Consider the following 20,914-nt stretch of genomic DNA (forward strand, 5'->3'; position numbering starts at 1 on the left):
ATTTTTTATGTAACACAAAATTGAAAATTTATTTAATGCATTAAGTTGCAGTGTTTGAAACATGTTTTCAGTAAAAAAATAGCGAGGACTAGAATAGTTTTAACAAGCCAATGTTTAAACAAAAAAAAATTCAAGTTAAAATAATATTGCAGCGGTTAGTAATTAACCGCTGCAAAATAAGTATCTAAGTAATCACCAACTCGACATTTTGCAGCGGTTACAGAAAAAATCGCTGCAAAATAAAGATCATTTTAGCAGCCCCTTCCAAATCCGTCACAAAAACCGCTGCAAAACGAGATCATTTGGTAACCCCCTCTAAATCCGCCACAAGAACCGCTAGTAGATTCTATTAAGCAGCGGTTGAAAAAAACCGCCACTAAATATCTGCCGCTATCTGCCGATTTTCTTGTAGTGGTAACGTATGCATTTAAAATAGACATAATTAAAGTAAAATTATTCATGACGGTTGATTAAAAAAAATACATATTTATAGTAGTAATTAAGTTATAACCATTGTAATTTTGTAATATTATTTGATACTTTTATTTTTTCTGTTAATAATGAGAGCACTACGCCTAATTAAATTGATATAATATAACTCAAATAATATAATATAATAATGTTATGATGTTATTTGATACTACTTTTATTTCTTTCATTAATAATGGGACACTAAGTCTAAATTAACGTAATAAAAATATAAAATATAAAAAATTTATATGATAGGTGTACTGTTTAGGACAATCATTTGGGTTTAGACTTTAGACTAATTAAAGGGCCCACTTTATATATAATCGAGAAAAAATATTGTTAATTATTTAATATTTATAATTTTTTTTATCACACTTCCCTTTTAATATTGAATTATTGATTAATAACATGATTACTTTCTTGATTAAAGAACTTTCCAATCAAAATTATTATTATTATTATTTGCTTTCATAAACAATTTTGAATTGAATTCAAAGTTTGTTATACGTGGCGATTAACAAGTAACAAACACTAATTATTTCAACAATTTGAAACTGTTATTGTTCATCATACGTACAAGGGTACTACTAATACGTACAAATTACGTGGCGTATATAAAATGAACTAATAATGCAGATTAAAATCATGTATGTGATTATTTTTATTTGGATATAATATGGTATATGGTTCCAACAATATTAATTATGCAATATATAGTCGGCAAAAACATGCATCATATAAAATTTAATAAATCCCTTTTCTTTTAGTAAATTAATAACTTGCTTATTTTTAATACACACAAACACACAATATTTTTGAAAAACAAAGTGGTAATCTTATCTTAAATATTATATACCTTGTAATGTAAGATATTAGATGCAGTAAATTTAATTTTTATGTGTTTTTTATTAAAAAAAAATATTAAAAAATATATTAATGTATTAAAAAAATTGAAGTAAACTGTATTATCTTAAAAAAATCTTACAGATACAAATTTATAATTTTTAAATAATAGTAGAAATAAAGAGCTTTTAGTATGAATTATTAATACATATTAAGTAAGCTCATGAATATTGATATTTTTTCTTTGGTTGTCAATAAGATAGACGTTTCTTAAGTAATAGAGGAATTTGTTTAAAATAATATACTCGGTGTAAGAATGATACACGTGTTGGGATAACCTTGCTTAAATGGAATTTGTGTACATGTTTATCTATTTATTGTTAAATTATTTTGTACATTCCAATATTATATTGAACAAAATATATCTTATTTTAAAAATTTCTCTCTATAGCGACAATAAAATATATTAATTAGTGGATATAGGTCAATTTCTTGTTCCACAAACCAAGCAAAAAAAAAATTGTGATGATATTATTTATATTGTTGTTTTCCACTTTTGGGTTTGTATTCTCTTGAAATCAAACCAATAAAATATGGGTTTTTTTTTTTTTTTTGTAAATGTATGTGTGTTTATTTTTACGTTATGCATTGTAAACGTGGGTTATAATATTTTGAATATAATGAAGTTGTGTTAGTCTAGTAGTTAGTTTATTAGTTTATTTAAATAAGTATCGAAAGTTTAAATTGTGCCTTGTGTATGTAGTAACCCACTGACCGACGATAAATTTAAATAAAACTTCAATTTGCGACAGATTAGTCCTTACCCTGCCAGATCGAGGGATATCGTAAAAAAAATTGAATGTCATGCAAGTTTTGTTTGATATTTTTATATTTAATGAACATGAATAGATTTTTGCTTTTAAATCTACATTCAACTAAAAAGTAAGAAATTCTTATATTTGCGTTTAAACTAGTCTGTTAACAAATTATGATTGTAACCTTTTTTTTTTATCAATATTGTCTTTTCTATTTGTTAAAAAATATTTATTATTGTATTTAATTATTTTTTCACCTACTTTATTCTTCTAATGGCAAAAAAAAAAATAAAGAAAATAGCTCAAACATTTTCTTTTATATACTTTAATGTTATTTTGGAAGATTTTTTATTTATCTCTAAATAATGTCATTTTAATAAAAAAGTTTTTCAAATAATTTATTTTGTCATAATCAATTTTAATATCAAATTATCAAATATAAATTATATTAGTATCAACCTAATTTTAATCAAATTTAATTCTACAAAATCAAGTTAGACCAAACTCCTATTTTCAAACTCAAATCTAAACACACTCTATATATATGTATCTTTAATTTGTTATTCCATTGTAGAGTGAAAAGAAAAAAAGGAAAAATAATATATATATGCACTGCTCTTTTCTTGGATTTTTTTTTCTATAATAAAATAAAAAAAAATTAATATTTTCCTAAACATGATTTTTGGACTTTAATTTTTTAAATACGAATTTTTTAGCATTTAAGCAAGTTCGCTGGCGAACTCTATAAAAATTGGCAAGTTTCTAAAATATAGCTTATTTCGGTGTACCTATCTATTTTTAGAGACGATAATAATAATTGTCATTATTAAATATGACTTATTTTTTTTAATTTATAATTAAAAAAATCTTTGAAGAAGTCATGCTTGTTGTCCATGTATTTTTGTGTACTTCTATATATACTGTTTGTAGATATATATACTATTTTTAGATAGTAATATAGATTAAAAATGCGTGTTTCAAAAATTTGAGTGGAGTTCGCCGGAATAAGACAAACTTGACAATTTTCATAGAGTTTACGGGTCCGACGAACTTATCCAAATATAAAAAACAATCATATTTAAAAAATCAAAGTACAAAAATCATGTTTAAAGAAATAATAATTTTTTTTATTTTATTATTGAAAAACCCCCCACTTTCCTTCCTCTTACGAATATTCCTATAGGATATCCTATAATATCACAATCATTAATTTAAAATTTCAAAAAATTTGTAGGTGATAAAATATACTCGTGCAAAATCTTTTTTCTTGTGCATTTTTTTGAATGACAGATATGTGATATTATTTATATCATTTTTTAGTACATTTTTATTATAGCTTTTATATTTTAAATATAAACGTAAATATGATGATAAGAATCAAAGGAATGAATATGTATCATATCGAAAAAAAAAATATAAATTTTGAAATATTTCAAAAAGTGGTATAAAGATATATTTTTTTAATATCATCACCAACAATGCTTGCTGGTTAAAATAAGGGGTAAGTACGATTTTGGTCCCTTAAGTTTAGTGCCAGAATCGAATTCGTCCCTCTTGTTATTTTGCCATTAAAATCGTCCTTAATGTTTTTTTTCGTATTAAAATCGTCCTTTTTAATAAAATTTTTTATTTTATTCCTAAACTACCCCTATTCCTATTTTAATAATAATAATTATAAAATTAAAAAAAAAACGAAAACACAGCGTTGGGGGGGGAAGAAAACGCGTTGGGGGAGGGGAGGGAAGGGGAGGGGAAAGGAAGAGGGGGGAGGGGGACGGCGCCGGGAAGCCTCCGTTGTCGCCGCCATGACCTCGTCATCGCCGTGACTTCTGTTTCTGTTTCTGTTTCTCTTGAATTTCTGTTTTTCTGTTTCTGTTTCTGTTTGGGGGTGGGGGAGAGGGGAGGCGGAAAGGGGAAAGGGGAGATGGAGAGGGGGAGGGGACGCGTGGGGGTGGGGGTGGGGGGGGGGGGGAGGGAACAGTGGGGGTGGGGGGGAAGGGGACAGTGGAGACGGGGAGGGGGAGGGTACGCGTAGGGGTGGGGGTGGGGGGAAGGGGACAGTGGAGACGGGGAGGGGGAGGGGACGCGTGGGGGTGGAGGGAAAGGGGAATGGGAGGCAGGGAGGGGGAAGGGACAGTGGGGGTGGGGAGAAGGGGGAAGGGGACAGTGGAGACGGGGAGGGGGAAGGGACAATGGGAGGCGGGGAGGGGACAGTGGGGGTGGGGGGAAGGGGGAATGGGAGGCGGGGAGAGGGAGGGGGAGGGGGAAGGGGAAAGGGGAGACGGGGAAGGGGAGGGGGAGGGGACAGTGGGGGTGGGGGGAAGGGGGAAGGGGAGGGGACGGTGGGGGGAAGGGAGAAGGGGACGGTGGGGTGGGGAGAAGGGGGAAGGGTAGAATTGTCATTAAAAAAAATTTTAATTACAAAGGACGAAGTTAAATACAAATGCAACATTAAGGACGATTTTAATTGCAAAATAATAAGAGGGACGAATTCGATTCTGGCACTAAACTTAAGGGACCAAAATCGTACTTACCCCTTAAAATAATATGCAAAAACGTCTTAATTTTTTTATGCACCCATAACAAATATTTTTATATTTCCACTAAATTTATTAACTGTTTTAGAAAACTAGTTTAGTAAAACTTAATCAATGATTAAATCTAACTTTTTTCTGGAAACCAATAAAGTATTCTCTTATTATAAGTAAATTTGTTTAGATATTGAAAATTTTATAAGAAATATTAAATTATTCTTTTACTTTAGTCTATGACAATAATAAAAAAATTTTGTGGTCTATAAATTCAACTTAACAGAATACATAAATTTAATTATAATTATAATTATAATTATTTTATTTTATTTTATTTTATCTTTAATTGTTCTTATTTTATTTTTATTTATTTTTATTTTTCTTAGTCCAATATTCTATATATATTTAGTTGTTCTTATTTCATTTTTGGATTTTGCTAGAAAACTAATTTTTTAACCAATAAAATAGTAGATAATAAATAAATTAAGAAAGAGAAAGAAAAATAAAAAAAAAATATTTTTAGAAAGAAAAAAGGTGGTTTCAATTTTTTATAGTCTTGTAAATTTTTTAAAAAAACGACGACATGTCATGCATGGTCCTAATAGAATAAATCTTTTGTTTATCTGATTAAAAATAATAAAAAATAATTAAAATATATATTATTCTCTTCTAGATTGAACGATAATTTCTTCGGATGAGCACCAAATTTTGAATAGAGACGTGAACAAACCTGATTTTGATTCCGACATGGTCTAATGTTTGTTGTTATCTTCTTCTTCTTCTTCTAAAATTCTTCTAACTAAATCTATGTTCTAAGACACTCTTAGTCACCACAAAAATATCGAAACTGTATTTGTACTTATTACATAAACATTTAATCATATATCACCGTATTAATAAATATATTTAATTTAATTACTTTCTAATAATAAGTAAATATAATAGTACAAAATATCGTTACATTTTTAATGTCATAAAATTTTTTTTATTGACATATCTAGACTTAGAGTTTGTTTGGATGTAAAACATTTTTTTTTTTCGAGTTGTCTTTTTTTAAAAGATCTTATGAAAAAGTAAAAGTAATTTTATGTTTGGGTATTTCATACAAAAAGATCTTTTTATTTATCAATTATGTTTGGATATAACAATATAAAAATACTTTTTTGTTTATTTATTACATGAAAAATATCTTTTTTTAAGAGAAAAAATTTTTTAAAAAAAGATGTAAATTACAATTTCTCAAAAAAAAAATATTTTTTTTTAAATTTTTCTAGTGCTTTTACTTTTACTATTAGAAATTTGTCAAACACGTTAAAAAATAAAAAAATATTTTTTCATTAAAAAAATCTTTTTTTATTAAAATAATAGTGCCCAAACAAGCACTTAACTTTTTCCTTCCCCATATTAAGGAATAACTCCAAAACAATTTTCATATCAAAATTTTCTGGCCTTTGAATATACGCTAGTAATAATAATTAAATCATTATTATTTTTTTTTTTTACCAAAGATAGGAGACTCAAACCCATAACTTCTTAATTAAATATGAAAAGATTATACCATTTGAACTATTACTCATTGACAAATTCATATTAACTTTCATAGCTACAAAACATACATAATTGATAAGATAATTGTTGTGCTCTGCATGTGATTGATAAGGTAATTAATTGATCTGCATGTGCATGTGATATTGATAAGGTAACTCTGAATTCGTAATAAGTTGAGATTCTTCCGTACTAATTTATTTGCAGTTTCAGATTTTGCAGACACACGGTGGAGACTGACACTTAATCACTACTTTTCCTCTCTAACAATTAATTAATATATATTCTGCTACAAATTTGCATGAATGTTTATTAATTAATAAATTTAATCTCATGCACGTGAACACGTGTAAGTAAAACTAGAAACTAAAAGTTGGATAAAATATATATATTTTAAAAAATTTGTAAAATATCTTAAAAATATCTTAAATTTTAATTTATTTTAATTTTGTCTTATAAATTTTAAATTTATATATATATCAAATATATTCTATAACTAAACTTTTAAAAATTTCGATTTAATTCAACAATCACTCTAGAAAGATAATTTTCAATATATAAACAAGTCAAATATAAATTTTTATCATTAATTTTTAATCGTCAAATATTATTGTTAAATTTTTTAAATTTTTTTAAAAGTTAATTAGCTGAAATATATTTGATATAAATAAAAAATTTTTAAGACAAAATTAAAACATCAAATTTAAAAATACTTTTGAAATCGATAAATTTCAAAAATATAAAAAATAATTATTTTTTATTTATATCTTAAAAAATAAATTAAAATTTCAATCATTTTCGGTTTTTATCTTTGCTTTACAAGTTGAAAAGAGCATATAATGAATATATTTTGGACTCACCAAGGATAATGTTGTAAAATAATGTTGCATTGTAAAAGAGCATATAAAACACATATTAAAATATAAATACACATTAAAAATAAATTAAATTATATATATATTATACATAAATACATTGATAACTGATTTTAATAGTTAATTTTAGTATCTAAATTTTTTTTTCCAGTTGACTGATTGAACAAACGTTTCTTTAGTTGACTGCTCATCATTAACATTATTTTAATGGAATCAACAAATCTTCATTAGATTTAGATCTAATTAAAAAAGAAATTAGACATTTTTTATATTAAACTAAAGCTTGACATTGAATACAAATCTCAGTTATAATGAGAGAGAGTAACGAGGACAATTTATTTTGTTAACTGGCTTTACAAACTTGATTAAAGAATTATTGATTTATTTTAACTCAATAATTGAACAAACATTTTTGAAATATTATATATTACATATATATTATATAAATCATTTCTATTTTAAGTCTTTAAATTTCAAATCATTTACTCAATTACAACTACAACTGATGACTTAAGGTCATGTGTTTGATTTTTTTGAAGGTATATTGTGTTTATGATGACAATAAAAAATGAGCGAATTTAATATTTTCAATACAATTATGCATAATTTGTTTTTCATTAAATTAGCTAAATATAAGAAGAGTTAAGATTTTTCATTTTTTTAAAAACAAATTTTTTGATTACAATATGATTATGGGTTTTAAATTCAGAACTTTTTTTGTGTGTTATTTAAAGTTTTCACTATTAAATTATTCTGTAGGTTATAAGAATTTACTTTTGATATATTTAAAATTAATTTTATTAGGGAGCCAATTAGAAATGAAATTAATTATAGTTAATTAATTAAAAAATAGATCTATTACAAAAAAAAATTAAGTGTAAATTTTTTGAATTTTAAAATCAAAAATAGAAAAAATTTAACTTAATTGACTAACATTATAATTAATTTTCTAGATTTTTTTTCAATAATTTTCTTTTATTTTATAATATTAATATGTACTCGATCTTAAGATACATAATAGATAAATTTTAACTATTATTAACATTAATTTAATCTGAACGCACGAATCCCTAGCCAGTACAATAATAGCATATATTCTCCTTAATTGTCATCTTAATATTGAACAATAAATTAAAATCTTATAATTTTTACTCTTTTGAAAATGATAAATATATTTGACTTCATGCATTTTGTTATAAATTATTCAAAAGAAAATGTTTAGAGAATATATTATTATTCGTTTCTATTTTTAGGGTAAGAAATCAAATTTAATTTTGGTTTGTGAAAATTGAATTCAATTCATAGGCCAATTTATTTATATTCGACTCACTAAAAATTTATGAGTTAACTCGAATTTACGAACTGGCTCAAACTAATAAGATCATAATTTATATTTATATAAATAAAAATTTATATCTCATCCTATCAATTATAATTTATGTTTTTATCATACTTAAGTTTGATTTACAAACTCATCAACTCAACTTATCGAACGGTTAACGAATTAAACTCTAATTAATTCATGAGCTGGCTTAATTTATTTTGAACTTTATTAGTCTCTAATATTAAAATTCCATATACAATAGAGTTGATTCTTTCATTTACCATTTGAATAATTGATTGAATTTAATTGGTATAAAAAAGTTTACATTTTAATGTATTTATTTTAGTAGGTGTCTTTAATACACATGTTAACTAAATTCTAATAATTATAGTAAATCTAACACACAATAAGATTGAGTTTATTACTAAATTAATAGACGATCTTTCTTTTCTATTATTTTTTTCTGCCGGCTACTCTGTTTCGTCGTTTTATAACTTTCACGTGTTATTGCCACTCATATCTTAAATTAGTAATAAGTAATTAATTGTTAATTACGTTACGATGTGACATAATTATGGCGTTATTATTAGTATAAGTTTTTGAAGTAAAAGATGAATAATATCGGGTGATAATAATTTAAAGTTATTTTATTTAATTAATTTAATATTATATATTTATTCCAACAATAATTAATAAACACAAACAAAAATAAAAAAATAAGTTATGATTACTTATTATAATATCAAAATTATGTTCTTAATATACTAATTAGACACCATGACAATAGATAAGAACTATTATTAAATAATAATTTAGTTAAATACGTTAAATTATTTAATAATTTTTATTTATTATTTTCACGTAAAAATAATTTTATAGTTTATATAAGTGGTTGCTATAAATAAAGTTCATAAATAATTAATGTTGTTATTGTTATTTTTATTATTATGATAAATTATTCTGTTAGTTTTAGTAATTTTTTAAAATTTATAATTAAATTTTTACTTTTAAAATTTTTTAATTAGTTTTAGTTTTAAACTTTAATTAGATAATTTTTAATAGTCAATATTATAAAAATATGTTCATTAATTTTATATTACTAGCAAATATATTTCAACATATTTTATTAAGTTAGACACTTTAGAATGATAATAATATAATTACAAATTTAAAATTAATATAAAAATATAATTAAAAATTTTTAAAACATAAAAATTTAATTATAAATTTAATAAAACTAGATGCACTCAAAAAATAGTTTAATCCTATTATTATTAAAAAACATGGTAAGAAAAATGAAAGAAAGTTAGAAGAGAAGAAGAAGAGGGTCAAAATAAAAGAGCAAATTTTATGAGAGTGATCCTGCAAGAGAATTTGATTTAACAATGAAGGAGCACCACAACAATTAACTGTGAGATCTTGAAAGTTTTGGTTTTTTCAAAATTGAGAATGGGTGGCACCGTTGATTGCTACTGATGTGCATTATTATTACACTTATTATGAAATCAGCGACCACAACTTATTTCTATCCATGGAATGGGACATACCAACCTTAATGATTCTCCAGGACCATCCATGGTAATAACCTATTTTTTATATTCACTGTTACTTAGGATTTGTTTGGGTAATCTTCTAAGAAAAGATCTTTTTTCAAGTTATCTTTTTTAAGAGATCTTATGCATAAGTAAAAGTAATTTTACGTTTGGATATCTCATACAAAAAGATATTTTTATCTATCAATTATGTTTGGGTATAACAATATAAAAGTACTTATTTATTTATTTATTACATGAAAAACATCTTTTTTTTAAGAAAAAAATATATTTTAAAAAAAAGATATAAATTACAGCTTCTCATAAAAGATATTTTTTTTTATTTTTCTAATATTTTTACTTTTATTATTAGAAATTTGCCAAACACGCTAAAAAAATAAAAAAAAATCTTTTTTCAAAAAGATTTTTTTTATCAAAATAATAGCGTCCAAACAAACACTCACACACAGATATTTTTCATATAAAAAATAATAGTTAATATTATGTTAAAATAATTTAGTCAAATATATTCAATTATTTTATAATTTTTAATTATTATTTTTATTTTTTACGTAAATAGTTCTTTTATTAGATAAAAATTTAATTGTAGTTGTCTTTATATGAATTTGATGATTGAAAACTGTTAGATAATTTGATATATTTAATTAAATTATAATCTAACAATTATCAATTATCAATTTTATATACAGATAACTATACATAAATTTTTACTATCTTATTATTATTAGGCAATTCTTTGAAGTTATTCTTTCGAAAATAAAGACTAAATTATCATCTGATGTGTATAACTGCATGATAAATTTAATTATGCAGTTAATAATCTATCACATCATTTTGATCAATCTTCTGGGAATGATTAGTGGTGCAAAAGACATATGTTTTAATGCAAATAGATAACTGTAGATGAGAGTAAACTGCAGCATTAGGTAGTATCTAAAAATTGCAATTTGCTTAGATTTTGTCTGGTTGCATACCAGTTGTTTGATAGTTTGCCTCAGAAAAACCATTTCATAAATCTCTTACACACACACAAACACAAATACACCCTTTGGACATAATCAAAAGCCAAACAAAACTCAAAAACAGTAATCAATTAAGCTACCAAGCTTGGTCTTCATCCTTTTTCACACTGCACAATAATTCAGATATTCTTATCTGCATAGATTGAAGTATATCCTCTCTCTCTCTCTCTCAACTTTTAACTACCTTGTATTATTCTGTCTGTCAACTTTTTCTGAATTTTTTAATTCTCTTTCTTCTCTCTTTCATGTCTATCCATCTATTTTATGAGCGTCAGGCTCTTGTGTATATATATATAGCATGCTGCCATGTGCAGCTTGTGTGGCACTTGAATTTTGTGGTTTTGATCTGGGTTTGCTTTGTTTTTTTCTGTTATCAGCACCCCTTTTGGCCATTTAATACTTCCTTGAAGGGTTTTTCAGTTCAATTTTCCAAAATTGCTGAAAAGTTCCTACCTTCCTTTAATTAATTTCAGGGTGAATTTCTGGGGATTTTTTTTTTGGTTTCCCAGTTTAGAGCTGAAATTAGTTCACTTTGAGCTGAAATTAAGAACTGAGTTGTTTTTTTTCTGTTGAAAAGCTCTGGATCTTTGTGATTTAAAGTGTCTTGCTTTTTAGGTGGGAGGTGGGGTCCTAAGTTCATATAAGTGCCCTTTTTCTCCAACTGATTTGTTTTCCTTGCTGAACCGAAGTCCTTTTTGGAGAACTTTTTTGGTTCTATATGGTGCTGGAAAGCTGATATCTGTGGTAATTTATGATCAATTTTGCATTTTTTTCCCTCCCCTTCTAATTGAGGTTCTTCAATTTTGATTCTCTTCTTTTGGGGATATTAATGGTTTTCTTACAAATCTAGACTGCAAAGTTAGTAGTTGCCAAGAGGGGGTTTTCCATATTCAAGCTGAATTCTGGTTGTAGGTTTATCATTTGCCGGAAGACAAACTTTGAGGTTATTTCTTATCCTAACAATTTCTCTGTTTTTCTCAATATGTGTAACTTAAAATCAAGCATCAATGAGTAAGTTTAAGAAGAATATTTCTGCTGTGCTGCATTTCTGGTCTCAATTAGATCTCTAGGAATGTTGCAGTCCTTGCACCATGCATGCCTTTGATAATTTGCATCTTTGGCTTTGTAAATATTGGTTAAGATCACAAGCAATAGTAACATGTCCTCAATACACATAACATTGAGTTTACTTTTGAGTTAGGAACTGAATTTTGATATGCATTTCAGGTAGGTTCCTTGTAAGTGAGCTGAAGTTCCATTCATCACAAAAGTTTCAAGGGGGCATAGAGGATGAGTCAGCCTAAGATTAAGCGTCGTATCGGTAAATATGAGGTTGGGAGGACCATTGGAGAGGGAACTTTTGCAAAGGTGAAATTTGCAAGGAACTCGGAGACTGGTGATCCTGTGGCTCTCAAGATTCTTGACAAGGAAAAAGTTCTCAAGCACAAGATGGCTGAACAGGTATTGTTTGGAGAATCATTCACTTTGTTGAATAAGTTGGCCTGTTCTCTTACATTTACCCTGCATATTTCTTACAATGTCTACCTTTTCATGAACAAAATTTTTGGTGAAAAAGGTTATAGACTTTGTAGGAAAAGCTTGCTTTAGACCCTCACATTAATGAGGTTAAGTCTCTTAGATGTTTGTAATGTGTTTTTGCAGATCAGGCGCGAGATAGCTACAATGAAGTTAATCCAGCATCCCAATGTTGTTCGACTATACGAGGTCTCTCTCAGAAACATACATGAGAATGATCTTGTCTTCTCTTTAAGTCTAGAATTTTCTAAAATGCACTGACATCAGGTGCTTCCATGCGAGCCAAAGTGGTTAATTTCCGCATCTACTATCTCAAAAGGAAACTACTTTTGCATGCATGGCAGCGCTTGATTTGACGATTATTTTTAGCGTCAGTGCATTGAAATCAAACTTTTCTTATTATACTTTAAGATTCTCAAAGTATCTTGGCAAATTATTTAATGCCATAGGGAGCTTTTGGAGATTCTCTATAAAAATGAACTATATACTTGTTCACTTGAAGTTTTAAAAAATGTTGGATCATATCATTACATGCATAGACTACACTTAAATAATTCTGATGCTGCTGCTTTCTATCCAAGACTAATTGAGATGGAATGAATAAAAATATCTCATTATTCAAAGTACTTCTTTACTTGTACTTTTTTATATTGTTCAATGGAAGGCTGAAAAAATGAGTCCATCTATGTATCCTTAAATATTGTTCTTCCCCACCATTTTTGTCTTCTCTTCCAACTTTCATATTGTGTTTGAGAGCATTAAGACTGCATAACCCTTTATGTCAGGAGTCCAATCCCCTCTAACATTGTGAAACTTTTTTGTTTGCAGGTCATGGGAAGTAAAACAAAAATATATATTGTTTTGGAGTTTGTGACTGGGGGAGAGCTCTTTGACAAAATTGTGAGTAAATAAATTATTCTTGCCTATCAAAGGCTTCATTTCATTTTCAATTGGTTCAAGAACTTTTTGAGAAAAGTAAAACATGGCAACTTTTTGGATCATATTTGTGGTTCATCAATGCTGTAGTGCTTATGATACTGGACTTAGTCCAAGTTATGATACTCTTTCTTTCCTTCAATGAGCATTGTTTTATCGGCATTGTTTCAGACAGGATTCCTTTGGATCTTAGCACCTAAGTTCCATATTTATATACGTTCTAATGGAATCTATTGCTGTGAAGGTAAACCATGGACGAATGAGTGAAAACGAAGCACGAAGATATTTCCAGCAGCTTATAAATGCTGTTGATTATTGCCATAGCAGGGGTGTCTTCCACAGAGACCTGAAGGTAAGGCCCTTTAGCCACACTTGAGGGACATAGAAAACAGTTTAATTGAGCTTGATATTATAAGAAAGTAACTCTGACATATAATTTTTGTATATATTTTTTAACTTCTTCCTGCAGCCTGAAAATCTGCTATTGGATACTCTTGGAAACCTTAAAGTTTCTGATTTTGGGTTGAGTGCACTCTCCCAACAAGTCAGGGTAAGAATGATTAATCGCCTTCTGAATTTTACTTTGTTGTTTATCTTTATTCATTACATTGATCTTGCTTTTGTTAGGTGAATTAGCTGATACAATTATTATCATGTAGAAACATTGTTTTTATATTTTTGGTTTTTTATTTTTATTCTTTTTAATATGTTGAAGGAAAATGTACTAATAATATTTAAATTATACGAGTGTGATTCTGTACTGACCGTTTTCTTCTAGTGGATATAATCATATAATGGTCAATAATTTCGGATTTAGTTCTTGCCAATGTTGTTTGCTGTTGTAATTCGGATCTAGTGATTCTGACAGATGATTAGATAAATGACTCAGTCATAGAATTTGATTTGTGTAGCTTTATGGATGTTTAAAGGATACCGAAGTTGACAATTTTTTGGTCTAGGCTCGGCTGTGCTTCACTCTAGGTATAACTACTTAGGACCTAAGACATGGTATAAATTTTTCTTTTTGAGTCAGACTCAGGAAGCTATTCCCATACTAGATTTAAGCTTTAGGAATATAAAGAATTGTAAACTCAGAAAAATTCTGCTATATTGTTCATAAAATTACACTAACCCTATACAAGTACATGAATACAAAAACTGGATTATTCACATTGGTAACTAAAAAGGCTACACTTCAATTAGTAAGGAATATATAGCCGTGAAAATCAATAATTTGATGATGTAACTATCTATTTTGAACATATTCTTGTAATGTAAACCTATATCTTTAAAAATGTTTGTTATGGCAGGATGATGGACTTCTTCACACTACATGCGGAACACCAAACTATGTTGCTCCAGAGGTACAGAGAAATGTCATGTCATGATAGTTAGTTTATTGCGAAAGATATGCTGAATTTCATGCATCAGAATAATCCTTATAACTATATGTTTGTCTTGCATAGGTCCTTGAAGATAGAGGCTATGATGGGGCAACCGCGGACTTGTGGTCGTGTGGTGTGATTCTCTTTGTGCTGGTTGCAGGTTACTTGCCTTTTGATGACCCAAATCTAATGAACCTGTATAAAAAAGTGAGCACTTTTTAACTGTATTTCACAATTATGTTCGTTTCTACTTTTATCCCCCTCCTCCTTATTACCTTCATTTCTTGATCGACAGATCTCGGCAGCTGAGTTTACTTGCCCGCCATGGCTTTCTTTCAGTGCAAGAAAATTGATCACTCGAATCTTGGATCCTAATCCTGAGACTGTAAGGATCAGCATTTTACTTTATGACTGCTTCTATATGTGTGAAATTTCACTTCTGTTCTCAAATTGGAACTCATTTTACTTGTGAAAGTTTTAACCTGCTATTCTGCCTTGGTTGTTTCCAATGATCACTTGTAACTAATCTTCATCAGCTTGATATAATGATTATTTAAGACATGCTAATGTACCTTTTAAAAGGGTGAGCCTTGGCGCATGCCGCACGGTAAGATTGCTACCTTCTGACCCGGAGTAAGGCTGCATACATCTATCCTTCCAGGTGGGAGCCTCGTGCACTAGGCCGCCCTTCTTTATGAACTTTCTAGAACACATTTATCTAATCCCTGCTCTGCAGAAACGACCGGTGAAAGGAAAAGAATAGGAGCTAATGATTAATCTTACATGTCTGTTTATGTATCAGTACTTGTTAAATTATGTCTGCACACCTAAGTTGCCCTATCTGTATTGCAGCGTATCACTGTTGCTGAGATTTTGGAGGATGAATGGTTTAAGAAAGATTATAAGCCTCCAGTTTTCGAGGAGAAAGGGGAAACCAACCTCGATGATGTCGAAGCTGTCTTCAAAGATTGTGAAGTATGTTGATGAACTAGAGATGCTTTTGTGATTGCTTTTGTGTATGTTCTGGAATGTATTTTGTCTCATAGAGGATTTTACCTTTTTCAGGAACACCATGTAACTGAGAAGAAGGAAGAACAACCAACACCCATGAATGCATTCGAGTTAATCTCCATGTCCAAAGGGTTGAACCTAGAAAACTTGTTTGATATAGAGCAGGTAGAGACTACTTTGCATGATTACTTGATTACCTTGTTTAGGAATTAAGAGGATTATTAGGAAGATGATTAGGAGGATATATCGATTACTCGAGATGAGATATATAATGTTGAAGTTACTTAGTATGCTCATTCCATTAGAGTAGTCCTGTGTTTGCTTTATTCTGATGTCAGTGATTGCAGGGATTTAAAAGAGAAACAAGATTCACATCAAAATCACCAGCTGATGAGATAATAAACAAGATTGAAGAAGCTGCAAAACCTCTTGGCTTTGATGTGCAAAAGAAAAATTACAAGGTAAGCCATAGTTGTGCAACATACTGTATTCATGCTCTAGCTCCTCTTATTTAATGGTAATTTTTGAAATTAACACACCATTATCACCTTCAGATGAGGCTTGAAAATGTTAAAGCTGGAAGGAAGGGAAACCTTAATGTTGCCACAGAGGTATAGTATAGTACAAGTACATGATCCTCAATTTATTTTGACTACTCAGATGAATATGTTTTTATGTGTAGATTATAGTTGAGAACTGTTAGATGACAATTCAGTTAAACATATCAAATCATCTAATAGTTCTTGCCTATGTCTTGGTATGGTGAATATGATAAGATCACAATTTTTGTTAAGATATATTGTGTTAAAAAGTGCTCATAATTGTAAAACAGATATTCCAAGTGGCACCTTCTCTTCACATGGTTGAGGTACGGAAAGCAAAGGGTGATACATTGGAGTTTCATAAGGTATCCTTCATTCTTCCCCTTTTCACTTAATAAATTTACATAATCATTTCTTACATTACTTCCTCCATTCCCTTTTATCGGTCGCTTAATCTTTTCATACAGACTAAACCAAGAATATACCAAAAAGTGACCGTGATAGATTATAGATAGAAGAAACTCGGCCTCCTTTTCACCATGTTACAAACTTACAATTCTATTTAGGTTTAATTATTCTGTTAGTCTTTATAGTTTTACCAAATTTGCAATTAGATCTTTATATATATTTTTTTCTTTTTAAGTGGATTTCTACACTGTTTCTAATTTTGTAATTATGTCATTTTCATGTCAAAAATATTAAAATTAACATAATATTTCTCCTAAAAAACATATGATCAAAGATCTAATTAAACTCTTAATTATAGATGTCTTCAATTGGAGGGGGAAAAAAGTATAAAGACCTAATTACAAATTTGATAAAACTATAAGAACTAACCGAGTAATTAAACTTTTTATTTACTCACTAAAGTAAGAATATACCAAAAAGTGCGAAAAGAAACTGATACTCTTTTTCACCATTGTGCAGTTCTATAAAAACCTGTCAACATGCTTGGACGACGTGGTTTGGAAAACAGAAGAGGATATGCAAAAGAAAGAAGCCAAGTGAAGTGATAGTGATGTCAATTATGAAATCTAAGTGTAATTTAATTGATGTCTAGCTATGATAATGATCTCTTCTTCTGTAGCTTCCACCATATTTAGCAATTTCTTGATTTGTTATTTTGCTTGCCCCACCGGCATAGCTTCTTTTCTTTCTTGTTAGGTTTGTTTTGGACAAATGTACTCACATCACATACATGTTACTGTTGCGTTTCCATGCTATTATTGTTGGAAAGCATGCATGCACAGTTTTTATGTAAGAATGTATCCACCTAGAGCTTGAGCTATATATGTTCATTGAACAAAAAAAAAAAAAAAAACAAAAATTATATAAGAAAATTGGTAGATTGTGTATATATATATATATGAAATATATCTAATCTTCCTCGTCACTTATCCTTTAACTCATGCTTGTGGCCGGGCCTGTGAAGGTGTCGTGGTTTGGGGTGTTGTATGGTATTGAGAGAGGAAAAAGAGAAAAGGAATTATTTTTACTAATAAATAATTACAAGTTTTTAAATAATATCTATTATATTTATTATATATAATGGTCATTAGAGAAGAGTGTGGTGTATAATTTTGTTTTCTAAAATATATTTTATCATGTATAATCCATTAACAATTTAAGCTACTAAATCGTTGTAGGTAACATTGTAACATGATAATGTACCCTATAGCTATTATTAAAAATTGAAGATTACAAATTTGTAACGAGCACTGATTTAGGATAATTTGTTGATTTTGCTTTTGATTTAGGATGTTTGAAACCCTCATGATTTTGCTTTCGATTATTCAAACTCTATAAAATTCACTTCATTCTTCTATTTAAATAAACTTTTCTAAATAAATTTGTCAAATCGAGGAATGAAGTGATCATTTGACAAACACACTAGCAGATGTATATGAATCTATGATGCATGGATACTAATACGGACACGGGATATACAGACACGCGAATTTAAAATTCACAACTAGAAAATGACTTAATACAGATAAATTTACAGACAGATTTGGTCTATATTATAGACGGATTTTTGGTTACCGACGGATTTTGTCCCTCTGTAAAAGGCTCGACGGAAATTATTTACCGACGGATTTTTACCAGTTACCGACGGATTTTCCTTCTGTAAATTCTCCATCCATTTCCTGAAGCCGACGAACTTTCTGACGGATTTTTCGTCGGTAATTTCAGACGAATTTTCCGACGGATTTTTCGTCTGTAAATTACAGACAAATTTTTCGACAGATTTTTCGTCTGTAATTTGAACCTTGAAAAATCATCTCACACTCTGATTACAAACAGAAAATTCGTCTGTAAATTCGTCAGTAAGCTAAAATAGAATTTTTTTTTATTTTTTCAATTACAAAATAAACTTGTTTTCATACAAAATAAATATAAATTTAATACAAATTAGATGTATTCGAATATTTATAATATTACAAAAAATAAACAAATTCATCGTATTATAAAATTAAAAGAAAATTATTATAAACAAACAAGTCAATATAATTCAAAACGTAAACAAAGTGTATTATCAACTATAATCCTCAGTATATTGTTCAACCATACTAAATTTTACATAATTTTACATATATTCCACCTAATCTGTTAATTGCAATTGCAATTGCTTCATGAGTTTCTCTTGAAATAGCTCCAAGAGACATCCCACCAGTGCAGAACCGATGCACAATAGCTAAAGCAGGTTCAACCTTCCCTACAGGTATTGGAGCACGATCACTTTTGAACTCAAGAAGTTCACGAAGAACCTGCAATAAAAAACAGAGATATCAAATAACATTTTGGGTAATAAAATGCAAGATAAAGGCAGAAACTAGGAATTTTATTAGCTTTTCATCAACAAAACGATTTAATAGCAAAAAATTCAAAGTAAGGTAAGTTTTTTTTACCCTCCAGATGTATCAACTACTTCCTGAAACAGAAATACAAAAAGTGTAAGAAAATAAAAGAATGCCAAAATTAATAGTTTCCCAGGAAACATATCCAGTATAGATAAACAGAATCAAAGGAGTGGCTGTTAGTGGTTAAAAAAAGCAAATGAAAAAACCAGAGTTTTACTTAGAAAAAATGCAGCGTGGAATGAATGAGGCAAGAAAGAAACCCTTGGGAAAAGAAATTGAACGAAAACAAGTAGTGACATACCAGGTGAGTAGGGTTGAGTTTGGATTTCAAACAAGATCCAACTTGTAGTTTTTTACACTTCAAGTTCAAAGAAACTCTAGCATTGACTCTGCAAGGACACAAGGACAGAGGCAGTAGGAATTGACTCTGCAAGGCAAATCAAGGAAATGCCATACTAAATGAAATAACAGTATGTTACATTTAAAGAAAAGCTACAGCCATCACAACAATTTGAGGGTTATATATAAAGAAGCATATACTATCGAGAAAGGAAAGGAAAGAATTGTAAAACTCAAAAAAAAAAAAAAAAAATCACCTACGAGACAAGCATGACCTTGCTGCTAGTAAAATACATTCTGTGTGCACAAGTACCTGAACTTTTACAATGCGGTTGCATATTCTCGAAAAATCTTTTCTTCCCTTCCATCCGCGGTATCTCTTTTGAATCTTTAAAGCTGTAGAATGTAGATAATCCTCAAAATGACCCATCTTCTGAACCTTGTTCAAAGAATCAGCAACTTGGTCAAGTGCATCTTCAGAAATATCATTGCTATTCTTGGCTAGTTGTCTTTGACAGAATGATCTTGCTCTAAAGGCTGCTTAGATTGAAGCAGCAGCAGCTGATTTTTGAAAAAGCTACTCATGTTGGATTCAATAGGTCCTGGCTCCTGAACCCAAACAACAAAAGTGAGTCAGTGAAGAAAAACAAAACACATTCTTGTAATGTAATGTATCGTAGAACAAAGGGATAAAAATGAAGGTAAAAGACATCACAGTCATTGTATCAAACATGTGGTGATCATTACCCCAAGTGGTGCCAATACAGAAGGCCTTCTCCTTCTGCACTTCCAAACACTCTTGCCAAATAAATAAATAAACAGGGAGTTTAGAAACGAATTAGAATTAGTATTCATAATTTCATCTGAATCAGAAGTGAAAGCGTGAATCAGCTGAGGTGTTCACCTTGTCGAGATCCTCACGAGAACGAGAGGTTCTCGTAGTTCTTGTACTGCTTCAATCGAGTCTCGCGGTACTTCCGTAGCTGTGCTTAAGCTTCACCCATGGAATCCGTTGTATATCTTTCCCATGGAGCTTCAGTACAGCCACACGCAGGAGGAGACAGAGACCGGCGACGCAGGAGGAAAAACAGAGCGTTACGGGTTTCAGCCATGGAGGAAAGAGCGACGTTTGAAGGCTTACGAGAGAGTGAGCACGACGGAGGCTTTGAGACGGAGGGAGTGTCGATGGAGGGAGCGGCGAAGCAGGGATTGGAAGCGCGACGAAGTTCTGGGATTAGGGTTGGAGACGCGACAAAGCTCTGGGGTTAGGGTTGGATGCGGCAGCGGTGGGAGCTCGTGCGACGCAAGGGACGACGGAGAGAGAT

The 20,914-nt window shown here is 29.4% G+C and overlaps 1 protein-coding gene across 3 annotated transcripts; it reads left to right on the forward strand.

Annotated features, from left to right (window-relative positions):
- The first annotated feature begins 10,674 nt into the window (after positions 1 to 10,674).
- CIPK3 (CBL-interacting protein kinase 3) lies at positions 10,675 to 17,729 on the forward strand. Of its 3 annotated transcripts, XM_088492824.1 has the most exons (17): positions 10,924 to 11,126; positions 11,595 to 11,723; positions 11,830 to 11,922; positions 12,207 to 12,440; positions 12,642 to 12,704; positions 13,344 to 13,415; positions 13,696 to 13,803; positions 13,921 to 14,001; positions 14,762 to 14,815; positions 14,918 to 15,043; positions 15,132 to 15,221; positions 15,689 to 15,811; positions 15,902 to 16,012; positions 16,195 to 16,308; positions 16,402 to 16,458; positions 16,680 to 16,754; positions 17,317 to 17,729. In XM_088492824.1, exons 4-17 carry the CDS (start codon positions 12,270 to 12,272, stop codon positions 17,395 to 17,397), a joined length of 1,326 nt encoding a protein of 441 aa, XP_088348950.1. In that variant the 5' UTR covers positions 10,924 to 11,126; positions 11,595 to 11,723; positions 11,830 to 11,922; positions 12,207 to 12,269; the 3' UTR covers positions 17,398 to 17,729. The 3 variants fall into 3 exon arrangements, with proteins under 3 accessions (XP_016166067.1, XP_016166068.1, XP_088348950.1); XM_016310581.3 differs by lacking the exon at positions 11,595 to 11,723 and having other exon boundaries at positions 10,675 to 11,126; XM_016310582.3 differs by lacking the exons at positions 11,595 to 11,723; positions 11,830 to 11,922 and having other exon boundaries at positions 10,748 to 11,126.
- The last annotated feature ends 3,185 nt before the right edge of the window (positions 17,730 to 20,914 follow it).

The sequence above is a fragment of the Arachis ipaensis genome, chromosome B7, assembly GCF_059453495.1.
Source record: "Arachis ipaensis isolate K30076 ecotype BB chromosome B7, ASM5945349v1, whole genome shotgun sequence".
Taxonomy (NCBI): Eukaryota; Viridiplantae; Streptophyta; class Magnoliopsida; order Fabales; family Fabaceae; genus Arachis; species Arachis ipaensis.